This window comes from Neolamprologus brichardi, chromosome 16 (assembly GCF_056152115.1).
Source record: "Neolamprologus brichardi isolate AB-2024 chromosome 16, ASM5615211v1, whole genome shotgun sequence".
Classification (NCBI taxonomy): Eukaryota; Metazoa; Chordata; class Actinopteri; order Cichliformes; family Cichlidae; genus Neolamprologus; species Neolamprologus brichardi.
Genome location: NC_142119.1, coordinates 2,824,130 through 2,845,986, shown reverse-complemented (window position 1 = coordinate 2,845,986; position 21,857 = coordinate 2,824,130). Strand labels below are relative to the sequence as shown.

Genomic DNA, 21,857 nt, shown 5'->3' with positions numbered 1-21,857 from the left:
ATGACCGAGGATCTTCATCTCGCGATATTTCACTTATTTGTATCAAGGCTGTTCACGGGTCTGCCAAGCTAAGCCTCGCTTTAGTTTTAGTATGAATTACGTTTAGTTTTGAGCTAATTAGTGTGGTTTAAAGCGCACAAATTAGACTACTAGTGTTCCCTTTCCCCTTATTTCGGCGAATTTGAAGTTATGTTAATGTACACGGGTACTTGTCTTCATAGGCCAGGACATTTAGCAGCCAGCTCGGGCTAGCTTTGTGCTAGTTACGCCAACTTACTTGCATTGCAACCACGTTCACCACACTTAATCAAATTTAGTTGTTTATAACGACATAAAGACGCCACAAAGAGCTTCGGAGAATGCTTGCAACGGGAGCGGTGAGTATAATTTCACCTTTCTTTGCTTTGAAGTCTCGAACCGTCTTAACATGGAGCTTCCTCATCCTTTTGTTTGATTTACATTAAACATTGACCACCCATTCTCAAACACAAATCCAAGACGACATGCTTTTTAACTCATTTTGCCTTTTACAGGCTGTATCTAATGTCACAGCCCTGGCTCAGGTAGACCGGGAAAAGATCTACCAGTGGATCAATGAGTTGTCCAGCCCAGAGACCAGAGAGAATGCCCTGCTGGAGCTCAGCAAGAAACGCGAATCTGTGCCAGACCTGGCACCGATGCTTTGGCATTCCTGTGGCACTATCGCTGCTCTCCTGCAGGTAAGATCTGTTGCCTCTCTCTACCAGTTGGAAATCAGAATCTTGTTTGTTTGTTTTTTTTATGCTTCAAATCTACATCGGAACCACAAACCTGAATCTTTAACCCTATGGCACAACTAGACATGCACCCTTCTAGAAATTTAATACACACAGCATCCACAGCACGTACTGTGATTGGCCTACCCAGTACTATAGATTTCCCCCTGTTAATTTCATCTTAGTTTTTGAATTTCTCAGTGACAGAATAACGATCATCTCCTCAATATAAGGAATCTCCTCAATATAAGGATTCACAAATGTCAACAAATTACTGGAGAAAGATATAGAGGTAATAAAGTACCAGCATTTTATTTGTTCCTATCAGCTGGCTCCACATATAAAACACCAGAAGACACACTAATTAACACATAATGCACAAACACAGCATGATGTTGACAACATGGCTACTTACATAAGCTACGCCACAGGCTTTACAAAGATTCAGCACAACCATTAGTGTCAGGGACTACAAGTCATGCCATGTTTGCACAGCAGCTAGGCCTTACAGACCACTCGCATGAAGTGAGCTACTAAACCCTTCTTCATTACTCTGAATTGTTTTGCTATATTTATTTTTCTTTATATAATATGTTACATTGGTACTTGTTGCTTGTTGTTAAGAGCTCTTAGTATATTTTAAAACTTGACCTGAATTATAAGACTTCCAGGGCACTAGGTCTTGAAATGGTTGTAAGCGTTTTTTATCTCTACCTACCATCAGAGTAGAGTTGCAGGTATTAACTTGTTGAGTTAATACCTGTGAGTTAATACCACAGAGATGACGGAGTAATCCATCATCTCTATAGTTCTGTTTGCCCAGTGTCATTTGCTGTGCACCATTGATGCATTCCTTTCTCTTTGTAGGAAATAGTGAACATCTATCCATCCATTAACCCACCGACACTCACAGCACATCAGTCTAACCGAGTGTGCAACGCCTTGGCACTCCTGCAGTGTGTTGCCTCACACCCAGAGACACGGTAAGGGGACAATTAGAAGCTTTAATTATGTAATACTAAAGAAAAACCTTTACTACAGAACAGATTGAGTTTTATCCACTTTGCCTTCATTTGTTCTGTCAGGAATTTCAGAAAACTAAACTGAAACCATGCTTCTTTTTTTATGTTTTACCTCATCTTTTCTTTTCACTGATACAAACAAGGCTTTTAAGCCTTAAATGAAAGTACCTAATTTTCTGCACTATAAGGTGCACTTAAAATGCTTTAATTTTCTCAAATATCAGCAGTGCACCTTATACTCCGGTGCACCTAATGTATGAATTCTGGTCCAAAACTCTGTCCGTTTCAGGTCACACAGTCAAACAAACACTGTGTTATCACTGACAGTTAAAAACTGTCTAAATTCTTTCATCTTTAATAAAAATAATCAGTGTTGCTGCTTTACCAGGTGTAACAATTAAGTTTAACATCGAGGCATCCATGAAAACAGAAGTTATTAAATTTAACAGAGTTAGATGTTAGCAGAAAGTTAGCTCACTAGTTTCCATCTAAACATGATACAGCATGTTCTGACTGAGAGATTTCTGAAAGAATTAAAATGTACAGCTCTGCTATCACTTCCATACCGAGCCCTGCAAGGGACATGGGAGAAAAAAAAATTGAATGTAGATGTGTAAACATCAATTATCTGCTTGGTTAATCAACACATCACATATTTGCAAAAGTGCTCCAACGTTTTCAGAGACGTCTGTTACCCACCATCTCGAAGCTAACAGGAGGTCGAGGCCCACTACAACCGGGTCGGCTTCGAGCTGTGCACATCACTAAATACCAGCTTGTCCAACTTCAGTAAACCAACAAACATCACTGCTGTGATCGTTAGCAACACAGCTATGTTAGCATAACAAAAACACAGTGAAGCTGGAGGATGAACGCTAACTTTTTTCCACTCAATAAAAGTTAACATGAGGATTCCCGAGGGTTAAGAACAAATGCAATCATGTGGCAGGATGCTGTAAACAGCCCAAACTTCAGTCAGGAGAACAACTGAGATAATCCATCCACAAAGAAAGAGCAGCTGTGAGAGAATTGTGAGAGAATTAAACATTAATGGATCAATGGTACGGAAGTGGAGGAAGCAAGAAGAATGAGTTGAGTAAAGTTTGACTTATCTGACTGTTTTGTTTCGCTTGATGCACCGTATAATCTAGTGTGCCTTATGTATGAAAACAGACCCGTTAATCGACAGTGCGCCTTATAATCCAGTGCGCCTTATGGTGTGAAAAATACGGTATATGTGTTTGATATGAGTGTGGTTACACTGATTTAAAAGTATTTTTCTTTTTTCTTTTAATTTTTAATATCTTGCCAGGTCGGCTTTCCTCGCAGCCCACATTCCCCTTTTCCTTTATCCCTTTTTGCACACTGTGAGCAAAACGCGCCCATTCGAGTACCTGCGCCTCACCAGCCTTGGAGTCATAGGTATGCTCTCCTCTCATTGTATTATGAAAAGAGTTTTTATCATTCAAAGTGTGTGTGTACAGGTATTAAGATGTTTGTTTGTACTTAATGCAGGTGCCTTGGTCAAAACAGATGAACAAGAAGTGATTAACTTTCTTCTCACAACTGAAATCATCCCGCTTTGTCTCCGCATTATGGAATCAGGAAGTGAGCTCTCTAAGACGGTACGGAGCTATTCCGTTTTTAAAATAGTCTAAACCTTTACAGATAGCCCATAGCATAATATTGACACCTACTAGCGAGAAATCTTTATACGCATGTTTGTTTTTTCAGGTTGCTACCTTCATACTGCAGAAGATACTGCTTGATGACACAGGGCTGGCTTACATATGCCAGACTTATGAGCGTTTCTCCCATGTGGCAATGATCCTTGTAAGTGTTTGCTGTAAAGATATGCATGGACATGATCAGATAGACTTTCTGTGCCATGTTGACACATCATCGATTACAAGAAGAGTGGTTTAGTCTCACTGATTTCTGTTTGTAATTTGTTGAAAAGTCCAGACAGAATTAAAAACTTTTGATAACCGTTTGGAATAAACAGGCACTGACTGATATTTAAAAAACAGTTGTCTGTTCAAAGCTTTTTACAAACTGACCAGAAGAAAATCTGCATCAAGTCATATCTTTACTTCGCTGTCAATTATGTCCAAGCAGAAATGGTCCACAGTTAATTTTTTTTTAACAATTAATTTTTTGTCATTATCAGCAAATGAAATACTTCAGAATGTAAACTTCATATTAAAGCTAAACTTGATTTTTCAAAAAGAATCAGTTCGTTGCACTGCAGTTTGAACCCCAGAGTCTCTTTAAAAACCCAACTGGGCATGGACATCACAAATTAGCCCAGGCTGCGGTGGCATGCAGCATGGTTCACGTCACATGATTGAGCCTATAAAATAAATTTAAAAACATAAACCCTTGAGAAGTTGAGAGCAGCATGGTAACAATATTTACTGCACTCCACTGATTCGATTTATGTAATCCATCTACAGGGAGCTGATCAAATAAATGTACCAAGGACAGAAGAAAATGCGCCCATGTCACATTCATTACCTTTGATGTGTAAACAGCACGTTGTAAAATCCTGTCACGTGTTCACAGCTGAACTTTAATCTTCAGTCAGAATAAAAATATTGATCCAGTTCGGTGGTTCTCAAACTGTGAGGTGTGGGCAACCTGGTGAAATCATTAGGAGGGAAAAAAGTCAAATAAATCGAGACATTAACAAGAGTTTCCTGAGGCTTTCACACTGACCTTTAACTCAAATATAGTTTGAGTGCTTTCTTTAAATAATAATTTGTTGATTTGTGGCGTGTGGGTCGGGATCTTTGTTTGCTGGATGTAATTGTAGCTGTTGTCTCCATCATGTTTGCATCTTCAGGGTAAAATGGTGCTGCAGCTCTCCAAAGAACCATCAGCTCGGCTGCTGAAACATGTCGTCCGCTGCTACCTTCGCCTTTCAGATAATCTCAGGTAGAGCATCTTTACTCTGTTGCAGTTTATTGTGTGCTTGCGAGTTCTGTATAACACTGGCTTTGCTGTTTGAAGACTTCAATCAGCTTGCCACTAGGAGGAGCTATTGCAAAAAAATACACTGGTAGTTTTTACACCATGAGATGTTTATGTGTGTAAAAACAGTTCATGATAACAGGTTGTATTAGATGCAATAGCTGCAGCTTTGCTTGAAACACTTGGGAATAACTACATAGACAGAAAAATTCACTACATGTGGAAGCTGTTCATCGTTTAGGACAATTATATTTTTGTTTATTCTGATGATTTTTTTGTTTTTGCCTTACTCTTCTTTTTAACCTGACATTAATTATTTGGAAAGATATATCTGCACTTTCATTGAGTGTTTTCATCAAGTTTGAAGTTCAATTTCATTTGAAGTGATATTAAAAGGAGGTTTTGTGTTGTTCCTTCCTTAGAGCCAGAGAGGCACTCCGTCAGTGTCTACCCGACCAGCTGAAGGACAGCACCTTCGCCCAGGTGCTGAAGGACGACACCACCACCAAACGCTGGCTGGCTCAGCTGGTCAAAAACCTGCAGGAGGGCCAAGTGACCGACGCCCGGGGCATCCCGCTGGCCCCGCAGTGAAGAATTCACAGGAGACACAAACGGACTTGAATTTGTATTCTGTCACATGTGGTGCTAAGACTGAAAAGTAAACAACATGATGGAAGAAGATATTTTTGCTTTTGGGTCATTTATTTTTCCACATCTTCTTTATAGGAACCCAGACTGTAGGATTTCCAAAACTTTTGTGAATATTTGAAAATCCAATAATGAAACATAGGCTGATGTTTTCCTTGAAACAGCTTAATAAAGAAATGTTTAGGTAGGAGATTTTGCGGTTGAAAAAAGGAAAACAGTAACACTCCTGCATTTCTGTTAACAGTGAAATTAACTGACGTTTACTTTTTAGAAAGTAAATAAATATGCATTAAAATGCATTCCTTTTATATGAAACAACAGACAAACTAATAATAAAATGTGTATTGCTGCAGTAACTACAAATACATTTTGCCATAATTATCACCACAGATTACTGGTAAATTAAAATAAGATGGCTGTAAATATCCTCCTGCTATCACTGGATCCTACAGTTACATCCCACATTACATACATACTCTTTTTTTGTTGTGTTTCTAATGGGACTACTTCCAGATGTGCACACTGGTATGTGCAGCAGTTTAGTAATACAGTGATATTCTGTACATTTGCTCACAGATTTGTGTAAAGAAAAAAAAAGGTTTCTGTTCTGAATAAATCTCTGAGCTAGACTGCACTTGTTGGCAATATTTCACAAATAAACAATTTTATACCAAACTCCTGCCCCTGGCAGTGCCCTTTATGTGTGATTAGACTATGTATGGAATTTGACTGTCAATCTATAGCTCAATAATATGACTGCAAGCACTTTTTATTGAGTTTTTTTATTGAAATGGTTCCATTATTTGCAGCTTTGTTGTTTAACAGCTAAAATCCTACAAATCTTTATTTACAGTGAAATTCCTCAGAGAATTACTTTTAATTTAGAAAGTAGCAACCGGAAGCGATGGTCTCAGTGTTTGAGGAGACAGTACGGATCCACCATGGAGGTTAAGGCGATAAGAAGAAAGTATATCTCACTTCCTCTTTCTACTAAAGTAAAAGAGGTTTATCCAACCAATAAATTCTTAAGATGGAAATTTAACTTAGATGTGAACGCCTGCACATTTTGTGACAATGATATTGAAAGTCTGGATCACTTGTTTTTCTACCGTGAATCAGTGCACTCCTTCTGGATTGACATGTGGAGCTAGCTACAGTCCAGGAGAATTCAGTTACCACATTTGATGGTGACAGTAATAAAATTTGGAATACTTGCTGAGAATGCAGATTTGACTTGTTGATTAGGACATTTTTGTTACCGGGAAAAAATTTATTCACAAATGCAGATATTTTAAAGCTAAACCATGTATAAACAGATGGCTGAATGACTTTAAACTCTGAGCTAAATCGCTAAAACTTATGAATAACAAGAAAGCTCATAAACTTGTTGTATTATTTAACAAGTTTAATCTATGTTAAAAAAGAAACCTTATTTAATGATCATGATTGCCCTTTTTTGTTCATATAAATTTTTGCCTTTGGTTTTAAATCCTTCAATGACTGTTCTTTCTTTTTGTGCTAACTCTTTTTGGCTTTGTGTTTATTGTTTTTTTTGTTGTTGTTTGTTTGTTTTCTTCCTCTTTTGTCGTTGTAACGCTCAACCGAGGATATTACATATTCGGATTAACGATGGTGCCTACTGTTGATTATAAATAAAGTTCTTTTAAAAAAAACAAAAAAACTAGCGTCCTGCCACTAGTCGGACGCTAACCTCGCGAGAATATTCAGAAGTTGATTCTTGGAGCGTTATCAAACTTTGCTCTCTCGGTTTATACCCGTTAATGTGCCGTTGCCGCTAATGTGCCGTTGAGTTTCCCCGTAAAGCACCTGACAGCTCGCCGGGAGCGCTTCGGATTAAAGAGTTCAAATGAAAGCCGTGATTCTCGGCGCCGGGTACGGAACCAGGCTCCAGAGAGATGTGTTGGCGGACACCACCGGAAGGTTCGCCCACCTGGCGCACGTAGCCAAGCCGCTGCTGCCCGTCGGTCGGTGCCCTTTGAGCTCACGCTGGATCCACGCGCTGACAGTGTCCGGCTCCGTGGACACTATCTATGTCGTGGTAAATAACCAGTAACTAGGTCCAATAACTGACTCCATTTCACAGGAATCTGATCCAACTCTGCTTAACTGTTAAAATGATAAACCAGGTTTGAATGTGTGTGGACAAGTGTTGGGGAGTAACGGAATACATGTACCGCCGTTACGTATTTAAAATACAAAATATGAGTAGGTATGGGTATTGATAAGATTTTCACGATTCCGATTCCATTTTCAATTCTGTTTAACGATTCGATTCTTTATCGATTCTCTTATCGATTCTTTTAAAAAAAAAAAAAGGAGAACACTAAGGTCGATTAGCTTAGAACTTTGTTTTATATCTTCTCTTTGAACAAGATAGAAATTTAGGAGTAACATGGCCTTACAGACCCAACAGTGAGATCTTAAGAGATCCACAGCCTATGACTCTTCAATTGGGGTGTCACAGGGTCCCCAGGAAAAAAAATTGTAAATGTAAAATAATAAAATAAATATTCTTCTGTAGCAATAACAAAGTATAACATAAATTATTCTGTAGCAATTACACAAGAATATCCAGTAATGTCCCTGCCTACAATTAAACACATTCACTTACCGAAAATCGGGGGCATCTGCTGTGGCAAATGGGTTCAAGCCTTTGACCACAAACTGAGTCACTGCTCGGTGACATTCGTCTATCCTGGCCTGAAAGGAGACGCTACCGGTAGACTGCAGCGAGAACTGCCAGCATCTGAGCCAGCCAGACTCTTGCTGTGTCCCAATTCAGGGTCTGCACGCTTGAAGTACGCATTTCAAGTGCGATTACGTCACCACCACGCGACGACGGCTGTCCCAATTCGAAGTGTACTTCAAATGCATACTCCAAATGCATACTCCAAATGCATACTCCAAATGCGCCGTCGATTTCCCCAAATATCAAGCGTGGTCCGGTGCACGCTTCGTGGTCCCATATATCCCACAGTTCAAGGGAGCGGCCAAGAGTGAACTGTCAAAATTATGTGCGAATGTTTAATAAGGAAGAACATTAAAACATTGTTGTTGGCCACATGTTGGCAAAGTTGTGTGACATTAGTGATGTTTGTACTTACAGTGTTAACTTGACTATATATGTGTATATATATATATATATATATATATATATATATATATATATATACACATATATAGTCCCGTGGCCTCAGCCTCAACTCAACTAATCAAAGTGATGTCATGACAAAACATTTTTCTCCTTCATTTCTGTCAAACAAAGCTGTATGTAACGTTTCTCGCGGTTAGTATCATGGTTGCTAGGCAACCTGAACAGCGCAACGAAGGGCTAGACCGTCCCATTTCACAAGCCTCTCACTTCCGCACTTCTCGTACTTATAGTACGCGCCGTACGTAGTACGCGTAGTGCGCGTACTTCAAGCGTGCAGACCCTGAATTGGGACACAGCTTCTGTCTGTCTCTCTCATCATGGTCACCTAAATGCACAGTAATGGCAGGTTTTGTAATAAGGCAGATCGCGCTAACATAATATGCACTGTTAGTTGATTATTTACCTGCCGCATTAACGGGAGAGGACGTGCAAACGTTACCGCTGCTGCTGGGTTGAGATTCACGAGTCGAGCGGAATTAAAAATATGACATTCAAGGTCATCGCGTGTTTTGTGAGCAAATGCTTTTGCATATTCGTAGTGTTTCCTCCCTTAAATGAAATATCTACTTTTCAAGTATTGCAAGTTGCCCTGTTGTCATCCGTTCTCGTAAAGTATAACCAAACTTTTGAGCGTTTGAGCCGCTTAGGCGCCGTGTTTCCTGCCAGGTAAATGACGCTCCGCAACGTGGTGACGTCATTCGGGGCGACTGGAATCGATAAGGGAATCGTTTGCAAATATGGCAAACAATTACAAGGAATTGAAACAGTGGGAACCGGTTCTCAACAAGAACTGGATTTTGATACCCATTCCTAAATATGAGTAACTGTATTCCGTTACAGTTACCGTTTAAAAAAAGTGGTATTCAGAATACAGTTACTTTGTTGAAATAAAGGGATTACACGCGGTCTCTTCCTGTTTCATGTTAGGCTATCCCCTCTCTATTTTGGTAATTCCAAGTCGGTGGAAAGCCAAACAAAACACGCATTAAGAGGCTCAAATGCCTGTCTCAATCTAGCGTCTCATAATGACGTGAAGAAATATTTTTTTTAATTATTTAATATGAAAGCAAAGGGGGAAAGTGTTGCAGGCATCGCCCTAAAGAATGTATCCTTATGGGCAGAGTAGTGCTGCAGGGAGAATGGACTGCCATACCCGTTATGTGTCTGTGAGTGCCAGGGAGGGAGAAAAAGGAGAGACGAAAAGTACGAGCTGTCATCGAGCAGAAACAGGAGCTGGAAGCATGTAAATATAATAATAACCACTGCAGCCAAGAAGAGTGCCTGACGAGCCCAGTTGTAAGTAAGCTATTAAGACTCGACTGTACACCGTGTTCATGTTTTCCTCTGAAACAATAAGTTCTGTTGGAGCAGTCTTTCAACCCTCTCTCTGTCTCTCGCTAGCAAAGTTGACCCAGACAACAAAGTAAAGCTAGTTTTCGGCTACGAGCCGACACAGAACCCACCGTATTAGTCAGAGGTCCCTTTACTACGGTTCGGAGCCGCGGACCTGTTATAAATACACGCCTAACAGTTTTCAATACGAGATCGCTGCAAAAAGTGCAGCCTTACCTAATGTCCACCTACTGTTACTCATTTATATTAAGATTTAAAATCTAGTTGGTATTGGTATGGAGAGTAACCTTCAGTAATACTAATAAATCACAGCAATAGTACATTCATGTAGTTGTAAAAAAGCATGATAATATGTTTAATCCAAAGTATTCAGAATACGTTACTCTCATTGAGTAACGTAACAGAATACGTTACAAAATACATTTTGGGGCATGTAATCTGTAGTGGAATACATTTTACATACATACATCAGAATCGTCAGGATTGAAATGTCAATGAAATATCAATGTTGAAACAACATTAAAATACTGATGAAACCTGACATTGACATTGAAATAACATTGATTCACTGTTGTTCTGTTATCGTTGATTGTTGATCTATTTATAGTTGACAATGTGACAACAATCACGTAGTGAGTACCTTCTCTTCTGATGTAATGATTAAAGTTTGCTTATAATGCTTTGGTCTTGTCCTTGTTTCAAATGTTCTGTTTACAGTTAAGATATTTTCTACCTTCATCAGTAACGTGCAGGTCTGTGACCCACTCTTATCCTCTGCTGATCTCCACAGACCAACGCTCTGTACCTCAGGGCGTTTGAAGAATGGGCGACAAATTTCACAAATGTCCAGATCCTCAGCGACCAGACGGCAAGCAATGATGTAATCCTTTACACTCCGCTTCCATACCGTCCTCTGACCTGTAATCGAAAGATTTTTTTTTACACATGCCCCGCAGTGCTGAGCAGTGTTGGTCAAGTTACTTGAAAAAAGTAATCCTGCTACCTGCTACTTTTTTTTTTGATTACTTATTTTCAAAAGTAATTAGTTACTTTTTAAACCATGATTTATCCCCTAAATACATAATAAAGCAATAGATCTTTCAGCCCAATTCTACTTTTTCTGCATAATCCATCATATAAAATGTAATCAAATGAAAAAGTCTCTTTTTAAAACTTGTTTTAATCTTTTAACTTTATGCATCAAGCAAACATTTAATTATCTGCAACATTCTCTGACTGGAAGAAATTTGTTTAATATTTTCTGCACATTTCAGCTCATAAAATAAAATATTTTGTGTGTTTACACTCAGTCTTTCAAATAGATGCAAGTAAAACACAGCAGAAAATAAATAAAGTCAAAGACTAGCGGTCCTGTTGCTCTATTTTCACCTGTATAGCAGGAGTCATACGTCATTGTCATGAGACATTCTCGCAAAAAAAATCACGGTTTTAGTAACGCAGTAACGCAGCGTGCTTACGGGAAAGTAACAGTAATCTAATTACCTTTTTTTGCAATAGGAATCCCTTACTTTACTCCTTACTCGAAAAAAGTAATCGGACTACAGTAACGCATTACAAATAACTGCCCAGGTTTTCAACAGACCACAATCTATCCAAAATACATTTAAGCTCTGATAACAACTGCGACCAGATGGATTTCACACCCCGTGCCTTTAGAGTGTGACATTTGGAGTGGATGTAAAAATGAGTTTTCAGTCCTGAAAACTTCTTGTGGATATCTCCTGTACTTATAATTATATAAAAAATAATTTTCAGCCCACTTCTGTGCACTTTGAGGGCCTGTAATTCTGAAATAGTCAGAGTATGAAGGTAAACTTTTGCATAGTTTCATTAAATATGCTGAAGCTCTTGTACATTAAGTAAGCTGTTGATTCCGATGTCAGGCAGGGATTTTCTTCTCAGATCTGGTTGATTAACTGGACTGATTTGTCCTTCACCAGCAACGACTGGGCGCCGTGGCCTGCCTGCAGCTCGCTGTGAAGCACTTTAACATAGAAGATCATGTCATAGTTATCGGAGGGTAAGTTTGTGTTCCTTAGCTCATGGTAAACTGTAGTTTTGAGTGTGTAAACAGCTCTGAGATGTAGCTCTCTCCCTGTCCATCCTGAACAGTGACACCCTCTTCAAAGAAGATTTCAGCCTCAGGAAAGTTAAAGAGAGGTTCTCTGATGTCCAGTCAAAGTGTGAAGACAGCTGCCTTGTGCTGTCGTATCAGTGCAGAGACGAGGGTGAGGTTAATAAAGCTGTTCACGTGTCCAACATCAGCCGTGGCTTTGCGTCTTCTTCCCAGTTAGTTCTGTATTTTATGTTTGTGTGTTCAGAAACCCAGAAATATGGAATCCTGGAGGCAGACACTGATCTTCGTGTCCTCTGTATGAAGGAGAAGCCTCTTCCCTCAGAGACAAAGTCCAGGAGAGCAGTAAGTTCAACACAAGTGGTCAGAATGTGGTAAAATATACACTCATGGAAAGAAAAGACTGTAAATAAAAGATGGAACTTTACTACTCGGACTCAAAACACAGAGCTGACTATTTTTGGTTTTCAGTGCCCTTGTTTCTACGTGTTTTCAAAAAGAAGTCTTCCTCTGTTGGACACTTTCCTCGAGGAAAAGAAGGTAAACGAAATAAGCCGACACGCCACAATTAAGTTATGTTTTTATTATTAACGAGAAGCTTAATATTTCCACAGGATGCTCCAATCACAGAGAAAGACGCTCCCGGAAACTTTGTGTCTTGGCTCATCCCGAGGTAATTTTAGCTGAGAGAAATCTGAGTTTTACTCCAAATAAGTAACTTCAGCTTTTTGTGTGTTTCAGAAGGAATCAGGGTTTCATTTTGAATCTGTTCTTGTATTTTTCATATACTTAAATGACACTCAAGCTCAGATGATGGCAGACTGTTGTATTCTTTTTTTTTCAGGAAACCTGTTTACATTCAGGAAATTTCTGGGCGTTTTGATGTTGGAAACTTGCCATCATATGTTGAATGTGATCTGTACTTCAAAGAAAAACTTCAGGACGTTGAGTCGTACATGGTGTAAAAGGAAGTTTATTTTTTTTAAAACTGATCCAAGAAGAAAGTTATTGTGTGTGACTGTAAATACACCTTTAATTTTATGATGAATCTTTTCTATAAATGTTATTTTATTAATCTAAACAATGTGGAGTCTTGTGCATTTGTCCGAGGCCTTCTCGCGGCTGTTCTCCATCTTTGCGATGCGGGAGCCAAACTGCATGGCTCTCTTGGGCAGGACGGCCGATTGACCGAGGCCCAGTCGCCTTGCCGTCATCCTCAGGAGGAGTTTCTCGCCGACTCCTCGAGGAAGCGACAGATCGGCCTTCTGCCACACGGGAAGCAAATTCAAGTAGCTTACCACGTCTTCGTCCAAGTACGGAAACCTGCAGAGTCCACAGAGAAGAGCGCCTTTAATCTGCGGTGCTCAAAATAAATTCTACACCGAGCTGCAGTTTCAACCAGTACACCAGTCATGATTTCATACATGACATGAATTTTTTAAGAATAACAAGAGATAAAACACCCACTGTGATTTATTTTAGCCACCTTACAGAGTGCTGTGGAGGGGAGCTGTATTAACTGTTCATGACTCTCTATATGTGATTAAATGAAAAAATTAATCATAATTTGGCAAAAATGTTTATTTACACTAAAAATTCCCAAAGAGCACAACAAATTGTGCTCTTTGCACTTATTGACAAATAAAACTTATACCAGCTGATCTGCAAATAAGAGGACATTTATTCCACTTCGGGTATTTAAAGAGCTCAAACTTAGAGGGAAAAAAAAGCTGAGACTTATTTCAAAACCGATTCCAGTTTACAACCTTATATGAAAGCTATGAAAGTGTGGTATTTAGCTTCATTATCAGTGTACAGACACCTCAGTTTAAAATCCCCGCCTGTAGAAAATTCACAGAAACGGACGGCACATCCTTCAAACAGAAACGGCATGCTGCTTAAATATTAACCAGACATGAACAAAAATATTATTTTAAGTTGATTTCATTTCAGTTTTTCCCTGAATGGTTCCGCTTACTGACAGCAGGTGGCAGTAAAATGTTTTAAAAACATAATAAAAATTTGTAAACGCTGTGCTCTTTTTTAAGCATCAGGAAGGAAACCTCCACCTATCTGTTAGACATCAAGGATACACATGGGATGTTATAAAGACCCCAGATTCATTAAAATAAACATCTTACCCACCACACAGACAAAACAAGCTTCACTTGCAGACCTACCGAGCTTCCTTTCCATGGTCCCCGATCACTCTGTCGTCTCTGCCCAAATTCCTGGAGGAGATCCGGCCCAGCTCCATGGCCAGCTCCTGGATCAAGCCTTCGTGTCCAGAGGTCTTAAACCGGACTCGGTGCCTGGAGTAACCAGCCAGCTGCTCATCTGCTCCGATTCCGGTCAAAATGACCTGCACAAATCAGAAACGTCTCTGATAACAAGTTTTTAAAGTTAAATGTGGAATAATTCTGCTTCCCACCAGCTCTGTATTTTTCTAGCTCACAATTATCCTAATCTATCTTAAAATGGCTTTTAACACCATTTATGACCCAAACTCTTTTATTCCTGAGAATCCTCCTCAAAGGACAGCTCTCACACCCTCCTTCCTACAAAAGAAACTCCGCTCTTTGTCACCTTTGCCGACGACGTGAATGGCCTCTGGTGGTTTCCCTCCGCGATGAATCCCACTCCTCTTGCAGCGAACCAAACAGCACAGCCGATGCTGTCGTCCAGCACCGTGTCCAGCGGATGCACCAGGTGACAGACGCGCTCCAGGCGCTTTTCCTGCAGCTCCTCCTGCGTTACGTTAATCTCCACAAAGTTCCACTTCCTCTCAGGGTTCAGTTCTTGTAGTTCCCTGAGCCCAGCTCTTCCAGTGATTCTGTCAGGAACGTCAAAGGGGCTGAACACTTGGGAATTTTTCCGATCAGCTTTTAAATCTATGGGCTTATTTTTGGGCTTTCTCGAGGACTCGTTCTGCTTTTTGGGCTCCTGTAGTTTAAAGGCCACGTTCAACAGGTCTACAGGCTCATGCGCAGGTACGTGACGGTCAGCTAAAGCAGCCAGGATCATTGAATCAATGCCTCCTGAGAAAAGTATGGCAACATGAGCACAGTCAATAGCAGGAGGAGAGAGGTTTAGAGCCCTGAAAGGTAGAGACTGAACGCGTCTCCTCACTGCCTCGCTGAGAACGTCGATGAGATGATTCACCTCATCAGTTTTCTCCTCGCTGCCCAGCAGCTTCTCCAGATCCTCCACAGACAGACATGAGTTTGAGTGAATTTCTGTATCATTTAATGTTTCTGGAAGAGACACATTCATAGGTGGAACAGGTGAAGAGAGTTCAAGACCCGACTGGTTCATCACAGCACTGCAACCTCTCGGGATGGACTCCAACACCTGAGGTATGGTGTCATTACTGACATTACTTTCTGCATGAGCCCACGGATAAACCTCAAATGCCACACAGCCAGCTTCTGCTGCCGCCTTGAGGTTAACCCTGAACACACCAGCAGCCGGGACTTCCTGCCACACGCACTGTTTGGGACCAGAAGTGTGAGCAGCCACAGAAGTTAGAGTCAGTTCGCCGGCCTCTGCGTCAAATGTCCATAATAAGCTCCGCCTACCAAAGAAATCTCGGCCAAACCACAGGTAGTCTCCTGCCTTCTGGTAGTAAACAAACCCCCATGGTCCACGAATAGCAGACAGGACAGTTAAAATCTCTGAAGGGGCATTGCAGGATGATAGCCGCTGAGCTAAAACCGTGGTGTCATTCTCCTCTGGCGTCACCGGCAGGCCACTGAAAATCTCTCCATTCCACAGCAGGATGTTTCCGGCGGCGTCTTGAAGCGGCTGAGCAGTGAGGAGACCTCTCATGTGAAGAACGTGAGCAGAGAATAAACAGCGATAGCTGAGATCTGAGCCTGTGATGGCGAGGTCCCGGCTCGAATTGGGCCCTCTCCTTTTTAAATGTTCATAAACTCTTTGATTCCACTGAGAGTGAGCGGACGCCAGACTCAGCGCACAGAAGATCCCACACATCGCGGCGTTGCTGTGGCCTCAGATATCCTGAAGTTCTTTTTTCATATAATCGAGCTCCTCTGGAAACAGAACAATGCACTAGTTACATGATGCCATAACATTGTGCCTTCACTTAAGGCCTATTATGGCATAAAACATGCTGCTGAGTGTTTAATTATTTAACAAAAAAAAAAAAAAAAAAAAAAGGGGGACCCTGTTCCCAACTTTGCTGGCATCAAATTCAAAATGAGCAAATACAGGAAAAGCCAGCAAAGACAGAACACACAAAAACAGCCAAGCACTGACACAACCAAGAGTAACAAGACTTTCCAACATTTCCAGTGTTTGTTTTTACCTCACTGCAAATATTTCTCAAACCTACGTCTGAATAAAGTCCTTTATTGAGCAGTTTCTGATGCATAAACTTAAAATAAACGATGCAGCTCAGAAACAATCCCACAGTGATGCCGGTGACTTTTCAATCTTTAGCTTGTCTTGATAACGACGCCTGAAGTTTGATCGACATATTCTTGAAAATCTAATGGAGTTTTGATCAGAACAACTCTGGACTGGACGAGATGTTCTGGGCATGTCCTAATAAGAGGAGGGCCTGGGATAGACACAGGACACACTGGAGAGATCACATCTCTCAGCTGGCCTGGAAACAGGTCACACAGGTGGAGGTGTTTAGGGAAGGGAGGTCTGGCCTTATCTGCTTAGATTACTGCCCCCAGTCTCCCACTATCCTGGATAGCAGCAGAAAACGATTGGATGGATGTTAAAAAAATAAACAAAGCGGGATAAATCTGTTTTTTGCTTCTACCGTGTTTGACACATGATGTATCACATTTTTCAAAAATAATAAACACTCAGTCAATTTTTTTTTTGAATTTTTGTTCATCTTTACTTCCAACACAGAAGTTTTCACCTCTCAACCAGAGACATTTCTATCATCTTACTTTTGCACGAAGTGAGTGTCTGACTTCTCTCTCCCACAAAGAAGATGTTACTGTTCCTCTGCTGGATGTAGACTTTCTGAGAGGGGGAAACAATCTGCATTAATCCACATGTACACTTTCAAAACACATGACTGCACCAGCCTAACAACATGGGGATGTGATTTACGTGTTTCCCATCATAACTGCACAGATAATGATGCGATCTAATACATTTTGAGACTTTCCACTTCCTCCACTTACCCTGTTTTTCTTCAGATTGCAGAGCTCGTCCACAAGAACCTTCTGCTCTTTAATCTGTAACACGGAAAATTTCACCGATAAAAACGAAACTATCTGAATCTGTTAAGACACATAAAGCTAACAGAAGCGGCAGAATAATTATATATAACGAAAATAACCAAAAGTCTATGTATTTGGGAGACATCCGGTGGTCTGTAACAGCCACATTAGCCGTATTAGCATGTTTGGGTTCGCTACCTTCTTGTTAAGTTCTTCTTTTACTGCGGCCTGTCCTTCAAACTGCTCGTCATTGCTGTAGCTTTTTGAAGACATGATGGTGCGAAGAAACGAGGAAAAAACTGTCCAGAGTTTTTATTAATAAAACCAAACCCGGTCCATACAGAGTAAGCTCATGCGTCTAACCAGAATGAAGCTTTTCCGGGTGCTGAAGGTTCACACAGTTTGAACTCTATTGCCCCCTGCTGGTGGGCGGTGATATAGCCATTCAACTGAATCATTCATCTGTATCAGAAAATACAGATGTTAATTTGTGCATGGTCTATTTTTTTTTTTTTACTTTTTCTTTTTGTTTTCTTTTTTTTTTTTTTACCAGAGCAAACCACTTAAATATGATATGATTCCTTCTTTTATTTATTTACGTTTTTTATATGCTTGTTCATGCCATGTTTGCCATCCCACAATGCACTTGGATGCACCATATACATCATTGGATCACCACAAGCTTCCAAGACTTTCTTCAACCTCCAAAGGTAGCCAGCCTGAAACCCCTGGCATTTGTTTTGGCACTTACCTTGAAGCATTATCTAATTAACATTATTTTAATGAGCACCAAAACCAGTCAGTTTCAAAATAAGCCGAAATCCATTCACTTAAACATGGCTGTCTATCTATGTTCATCTCACTAGGCTTTTATCAAAGTCAGCCTTGTTTGGAGCCTACTGAGGTGGTTCAGGTGATGTATGTCCAGGATGCCTCCTGGATTCCTCCTAGGTGAGGCATTTTTTTTTACTGGTAGGAGACCCTTCAATAGACCCGGGTCATAAAGGAGCGATTATGTCTCTCAGCAGGCTTGGACCGCCCTAAAAGAGCTGGAGAATGTGCCCGGGGAAAGTGAGGTCTAGGTATGACTGTCACTTTTCTCTCAATTAGAACCACAGATGTCAACCTGCCCCACACAGCAGACACACTTGGGTCTAATCTGGACGTCTTCAGTTAGCAAATATGCAGATCACAAGCTCTGGGTTACTGCAGATGTCGGGTGGGCTAGATGCCACAGCACACCTGACATTCGGTCTATAAGAGGTGAACTTGTGGCTCTGCTGAGCTAGCTAGACTCAGCCTAATGACATTTAGGCCAAGTATTCATTACTGTCGTTACGGACCATCAAAGCCATTAGGAATCTCCAGTCCAATCTGAAATCAAACCAAAGCAGTGGGCCGAACTTCCTTAGAGCTGCAAAAAGCTGCTGTAACAGTCTGAGCTCATGCATAAGTCCACTGTTGATAAAAACAAAATCAGTGCTGATTTTTTGCTCCAGCAGCCGGTCAAGCACCTTTTAAACTTGACAAACACACCTGCCTGAAGCCTCACGTTGCTTCGCTGTCCACTCAGCTGCAATGCCTTATTGATCGGAAACAGCTGTCAGATGTTTGCAGTCTCATTCCCTGAAAGCGAGGGCTGTCATTTCAGGAACGGCGGCCACAGGTTGCCACAGCCGGCCAGACTGTGACCCTTGATGTTTATTGTTCTGTGGTTGTCAGGCACATATAAAACCCTTTGGCCTTATATCCACAAAAACTAAACCGACCGCAGCCCTGTTGTGCTCCCAAAACGGTGATTACGACCATTGTTTCTTTGGTCACTCAGATGGTTGGTCATCTTTCTGTATCAGGTGTTGTGACCTTGAGACCTCAAGAGCAATGCCTTGGGTATTTGGATTTTATCAGATTTTATTGAAGTACGACTGAGCTGTTCTTTAACACCTTCATTGCAACAGAGCAAAAAAAAGAGAAGAAGCATAAAGAATAGATGAATAAGAGATTTCCCATCTTGCACCTGGATCCCTTCTTTAGCTGCGGCTGGTAAATGTGAGACAACTTTGGGCCACAAGAGGCAGGTCATCCTCATATTTTTATCCAGGAGTACAAATTTAGCTGATGTAAACACAGCTTGTTGTTGCACATCCCGGAATCCCTTCAGGGACAGACATACCTGCAGCTCACATGACCACAAAATGACAGAGCAGCCGCCTGACCGCTGATGACAGCTACCTAACACAGCGGCCCACTAATAGTGGAGCTGGTAATCTGTTTGTAGCGGCTCAGTGTGTGCAGGCTTTGAGACGGTTGTGCGCTCTGTAAAAGATCACAAAGGAACTGAAGCTCCTATTGTCATCACCCGGCTCAAAATACGTGCTTATGTTACCTGTCGCTGTCAGTTTTGCTCCCTCATGCAATGAGACAGCACAGTATGCATATGCACTGCATTTGTTTTCATGTGCATTCACAGAGTTTCGTCCTAAAATAACTCAACCTCCAACCTGCTTGGATCACACATTAAGAGTTAAATTTAGGGCTGGATTAATCCACTGGAAGGAACCTGGGCTAAAAGAAGCTGCACTGATTCTCTTTGTGTCTGTAAATTAGTGGATCTGTTAGTAATTACCAGTTATCATGGTAAAACTCAACATCAAAACCACCAAAGTATTCTTAAACACAGGACCTCCCGGGGGGTAGCGTCTTCAGGGGGATCCCCTTTAGGTCTTCTGGAATGCAGGGTGGTGCTCTAGGGCCAAAAACTGTAGTTCCTCTAGTGGCCACTTGAGACTTCCTCCATAAATTAGTCAAGTCCCATAGACTCCCAACTCTACAGCAGAAATAAACAAGTTTACAACCTGCTACAAAAAACAGTTTTGGTCTATCTGATTAGTTTCACCCTTCATAATAAGCTTTTAGTAGGTTAATATTTTTCAAAGTCATCCAGCTAGATTTCGATAAGGCTTAAAGTTAGAGCTGTGTCCAGTTTGATTGAGGAATGTGCCGAGACAAGGAGCCGTAACCAACTGCTTTATCTTCTCTAATCTGAGCTACTGAAATATACCTCTCCATCATATGGCCTGTTTGCAGTTTATTAATTGCATCAATATCAAAGCCCTCTCACTCTTTGACTTGTCTTTGCAAGGGTTCGTTTCACCCCCTTGTCTATATTGAGTCTTTATTTTTATACAATTAAATTTCATTGAGCTGCAGCAGCTTTGTGCAATACTGTACTAGTGTTATCTGATACCTTAGGTCTCCATAGACTTCCAACTCAAGAAAATAAACATGGTGAAGGAAAAAATGCAAACATGAAAGCTGAGTCCAAAACTAAAGTGTGGCGTCAGAGTGGCTGCTGGTGACACTGGTGGTAGCTACGACGTTTTTGTTATGTTCCTCGAGCTGTTTTAAGGTGCAGGAGGACACATTGTCCTGTGGGAGGAGACCACAGACATGCAGCGGTGCTATTTCCATACAAGTGCAGAGTTAGTCTGAAACAAATTTTAGGTGGACAGTGCTCGTCTAAGTAATATCCAAATGAAAGTCAGGTGTCTTGTCAGGATCATGACAAGAAGATCAATATCAATGGTTTTAATGGAGCATACAAAAAATTTATAAAACCTTTAACCTCTTATCAAATGCTAAGTAAGCACATTTTCAGGAACTGGAAATTGTGATGTTTATTATTTTAGTACTACCGTTCATCTATTATTAACTTTTCCATTGGATGTTCCAAAAAGGTGGAAAGTCCAGTGAGAGCATTGTATTTATATAATCCTAAGCAGGACACCGATAACCCAGTAAATTAATATCTTATTCACATTAATGTGAAGTGGAAGGTGCTCGTATTAACAAGGATAAGATGATAAAACTATTAACAAATTACACAGCTTGCAGAAAGTTTAAAAAACCCCATCCACTTCTAGTTGGCAACTTTTAAAACCACGAATTAACAGTTTGCATCACAGACAACTCAAATATTAGATTTAAAGAGGTTATGAACCAGATTACATCTTAGCTTGGCAAAGTAAATTTCTGGTTTTATATTTCTGCTCAGGTTAAGCTATATCATTGAATGTAGAATTGTGCTTTGGAGCAGTTTTGCAACCTTTGGACAGATCCAACTCAGGCATCTGCTCTTTGATTTCTCTTGGAAATCCAGCCTTGAATAAACTTTTCTTACACCTATAAATAAGCAGGAAATGAGTGACCATCTCCTGCTTATACTACTTTACCCAGTGCAATAATATTTATGAAAGGAAGAAGATGAAGATCATTAAAACACATCACAAGCATTTTGGACATCGTAAACAATACTTTAGTGCCAAATTAGACGTGAATGCTCGCCTATAAAGAATTCTGGAGATGCATATGTTTTTATGCATCACAAAGCTGCAGTTGTTCTTTCTACACTCCAGAATGTGATGCAACCGGTCGTCAGATTTTAGAGTAATTTTGCAACAAGGATTTAAGTAACCAACAGAACTTCAATGAGATCCTCCCACAAAGAGCAAAGAGGCTCTGCTTTGTCACATGTCATTTTGATGGACTGCGTTCAGTGTGTTTGTGGGTGTTTTTGACCTTGAGACAGATTAGGAGCTTCACAGAGTCCATTTTTGTTTTCATGCT

The 21,857-nt window shown here is 40.6% G+C and overlaps 4 protein-coding genes across 5 annotated transcripts; 2 read left to right on the top strand and 2 right to left on the bottom strand.

Moving 5' to 3' along the window:
* Positions 1–17: 17 nt before the first annotated feature.
* cnot9 (CCR4-NOT transcription complex subunit 9) lies at positions 18–6,094 on the top strand. 2 transcript variants are annotated; one of them, XM_087829899.1, is made up of 8 exons: positions 20–377; positions 534–719; positions 1,623–1,738; positions 3,090–3,199; positions 3,293–3,402; positions 3,512–3,610; positions 4,623–4,714; positions 5,173–6,093. In XM_087829899.1, the coding sequence occupies exons 1-8, from the start codon at positions 360–362 to the stop codon at positions 5,339–5,341; spliced, it is 900 nt and encodes a 299-aa protein (XP_087686025.1). In that variant the 5' UTR covers positions 20–359; the 3' UTR covers positions 5,342–6,093. The 2 variants fall into 2 exon arrangements, with proteins under 2 accessions (XP_087686024.1, XP_087686025.1); XM_087829898.1 differs by having other exon boundaries at positions 18–377; positions 3,090–3,402; positions 5,173–6,094.
* Positions 6,095–7,109: 1,015 nt separating this feature from the next.
* zgc:136439 (uncharacterized) lies at positions 7,110–13,105 on the top strand. The gene is made up of 8 exons (XM_035915242.2): positions 7,110–7,457; positions 10,717–10,806; positions 11,888–11,967; positions 12,060–12,175; positions 12,269–12,366; positions 12,493–12,561; positions 12,636–12,694; positions 12,866–13,105. Exons 1-8 carry the CDS (start codon positions 7,266–7,268, stop codon positions 12,984–12,986), a joined length of 825 nt encoding a protein of 274 aa, XP_035771135.1. The 5' UTR covers positions 7,110–7,265; the 3' UTR covers positions 12,987–13,105.
* On the bottom strand, positions 12,979–16,014 carry asnsd1 (asparagine synthetase domain containing 1). Its single transcript, XM_035915241.2, has 3 exons — positions 14,608–16,014; positions 14,202–14,383; positions 12,979–13,344 (listed from the first exon to the last, which is right to left on the bottom strand). Exons 1-3 carry the CDS (start codon positions 16,012–16,014, stop codon positions 13,098–13,100), a joined length of 1,836 nt encoding a protein of 611 aa, XP_035771134.2. The 3' UTR covers positions 12,979–13,097.
* asdurf (ASNSD1 upstream open reading frame) lies at positions 15,951–17,607 on the bottom strand. Its single transcript, XM_035915244.1, has 4 exons — positions 17,430–17,607; positions 17,193–17,246; positions 16,953–17,028; positions 15,951–16,073 (listed from the first exon to the last, which is right to left on the bottom strand). Exons 1-4 carry the CDS (start codon positions 17,502–17,504, stop codon positions 16,033–16,035), a joined length of 246 nt encoding a protein of 81 aa, XP_035771137.1. The 5' UTR covers positions 17,505–17,607; the 3' UTR covers positions 15,951–16,032.
* Between the last annotated feature and the right edge of the window lie 4,250 nt (positions 17,608–21,857).

Coding starts and splice junctions, on each gene's coding strand:
- cnot9 (XM_087829898.1), top strand. Junction 720..1,622: donor CTATCGCTGCTCTCCTGCAG/GTAAGATCTGTT, acceptor TTCTCTTTGTAG/GAAATAGTGAACATCTATCC. Junction 3,611..4,622: donor CCCATGTGGCAATGATCCTT/GTAAGTGTTTGC, acceptor TTGCATCTTCAG/GGTAAAATGGTGCTGCAGCT.
- zgc:136439 (XM_035915242.2), top strand. CDS start 7,266: ATGAAAGCCGTGATTCTCGGCGCCGGGTACGGAACCAGGCTCCAGAGA. Junction 11,968..12,059: donor CATGTCATAGTTATCGGAGG/GTAAGTTTGTGT, acceptor CATCCTGAACAG/TGACACCCTCTTCAAAGAAG. Junction 12,695..12,865: donor GTGTCTTGGCTCATCCCGAG/GTAATTTTAGCT, acceptor TTTTTTTTTCAG/GAAACCTGTTTACATTCAGG.
- asnsd1 (XM_035915241.2), bottom strand. CDS start 16,014: ATGTGTGGGATCTTCTGTGCGCTGAGTCTGGCGTCCGCTCACTCTCAG. Junction 14,384..14,607: donor CATTCACGTCGTCGGCAAAG/GTGACAAAGAGC, acceptor TGATTTGTGCAG/GTCATTTTGACCGGAATCGG. Junction 13,345..14,201: donor GACCATGGAAAGGAAGCTCG/GTAGGTCTGCAA, acceptor TGGACTCTGCAG/GTTTCCGTACTTGGACGAAG.
- asdurf (XM_035915244.1), bottom strand. CDS start 17,504: ATGTCTTCAAAAAGCTACAGCAATGACGAGCAGTTTGAAGGACAGGCC. Junction 17,247..17,429: donor AAGAAGAACTTAACAAGAAG/GTAGCGAACCCA, acceptor TCCGTGTTACAG/ATTAAAGAGCAGAAGGTTCT. Junction 17,029..17,192: donor GCAATCTGAAGAAAAACAGG/GTAAGTGGAGGA, acceptor TCCCCCTCTCAG/AAAGTCTACATCCAGCAGAG.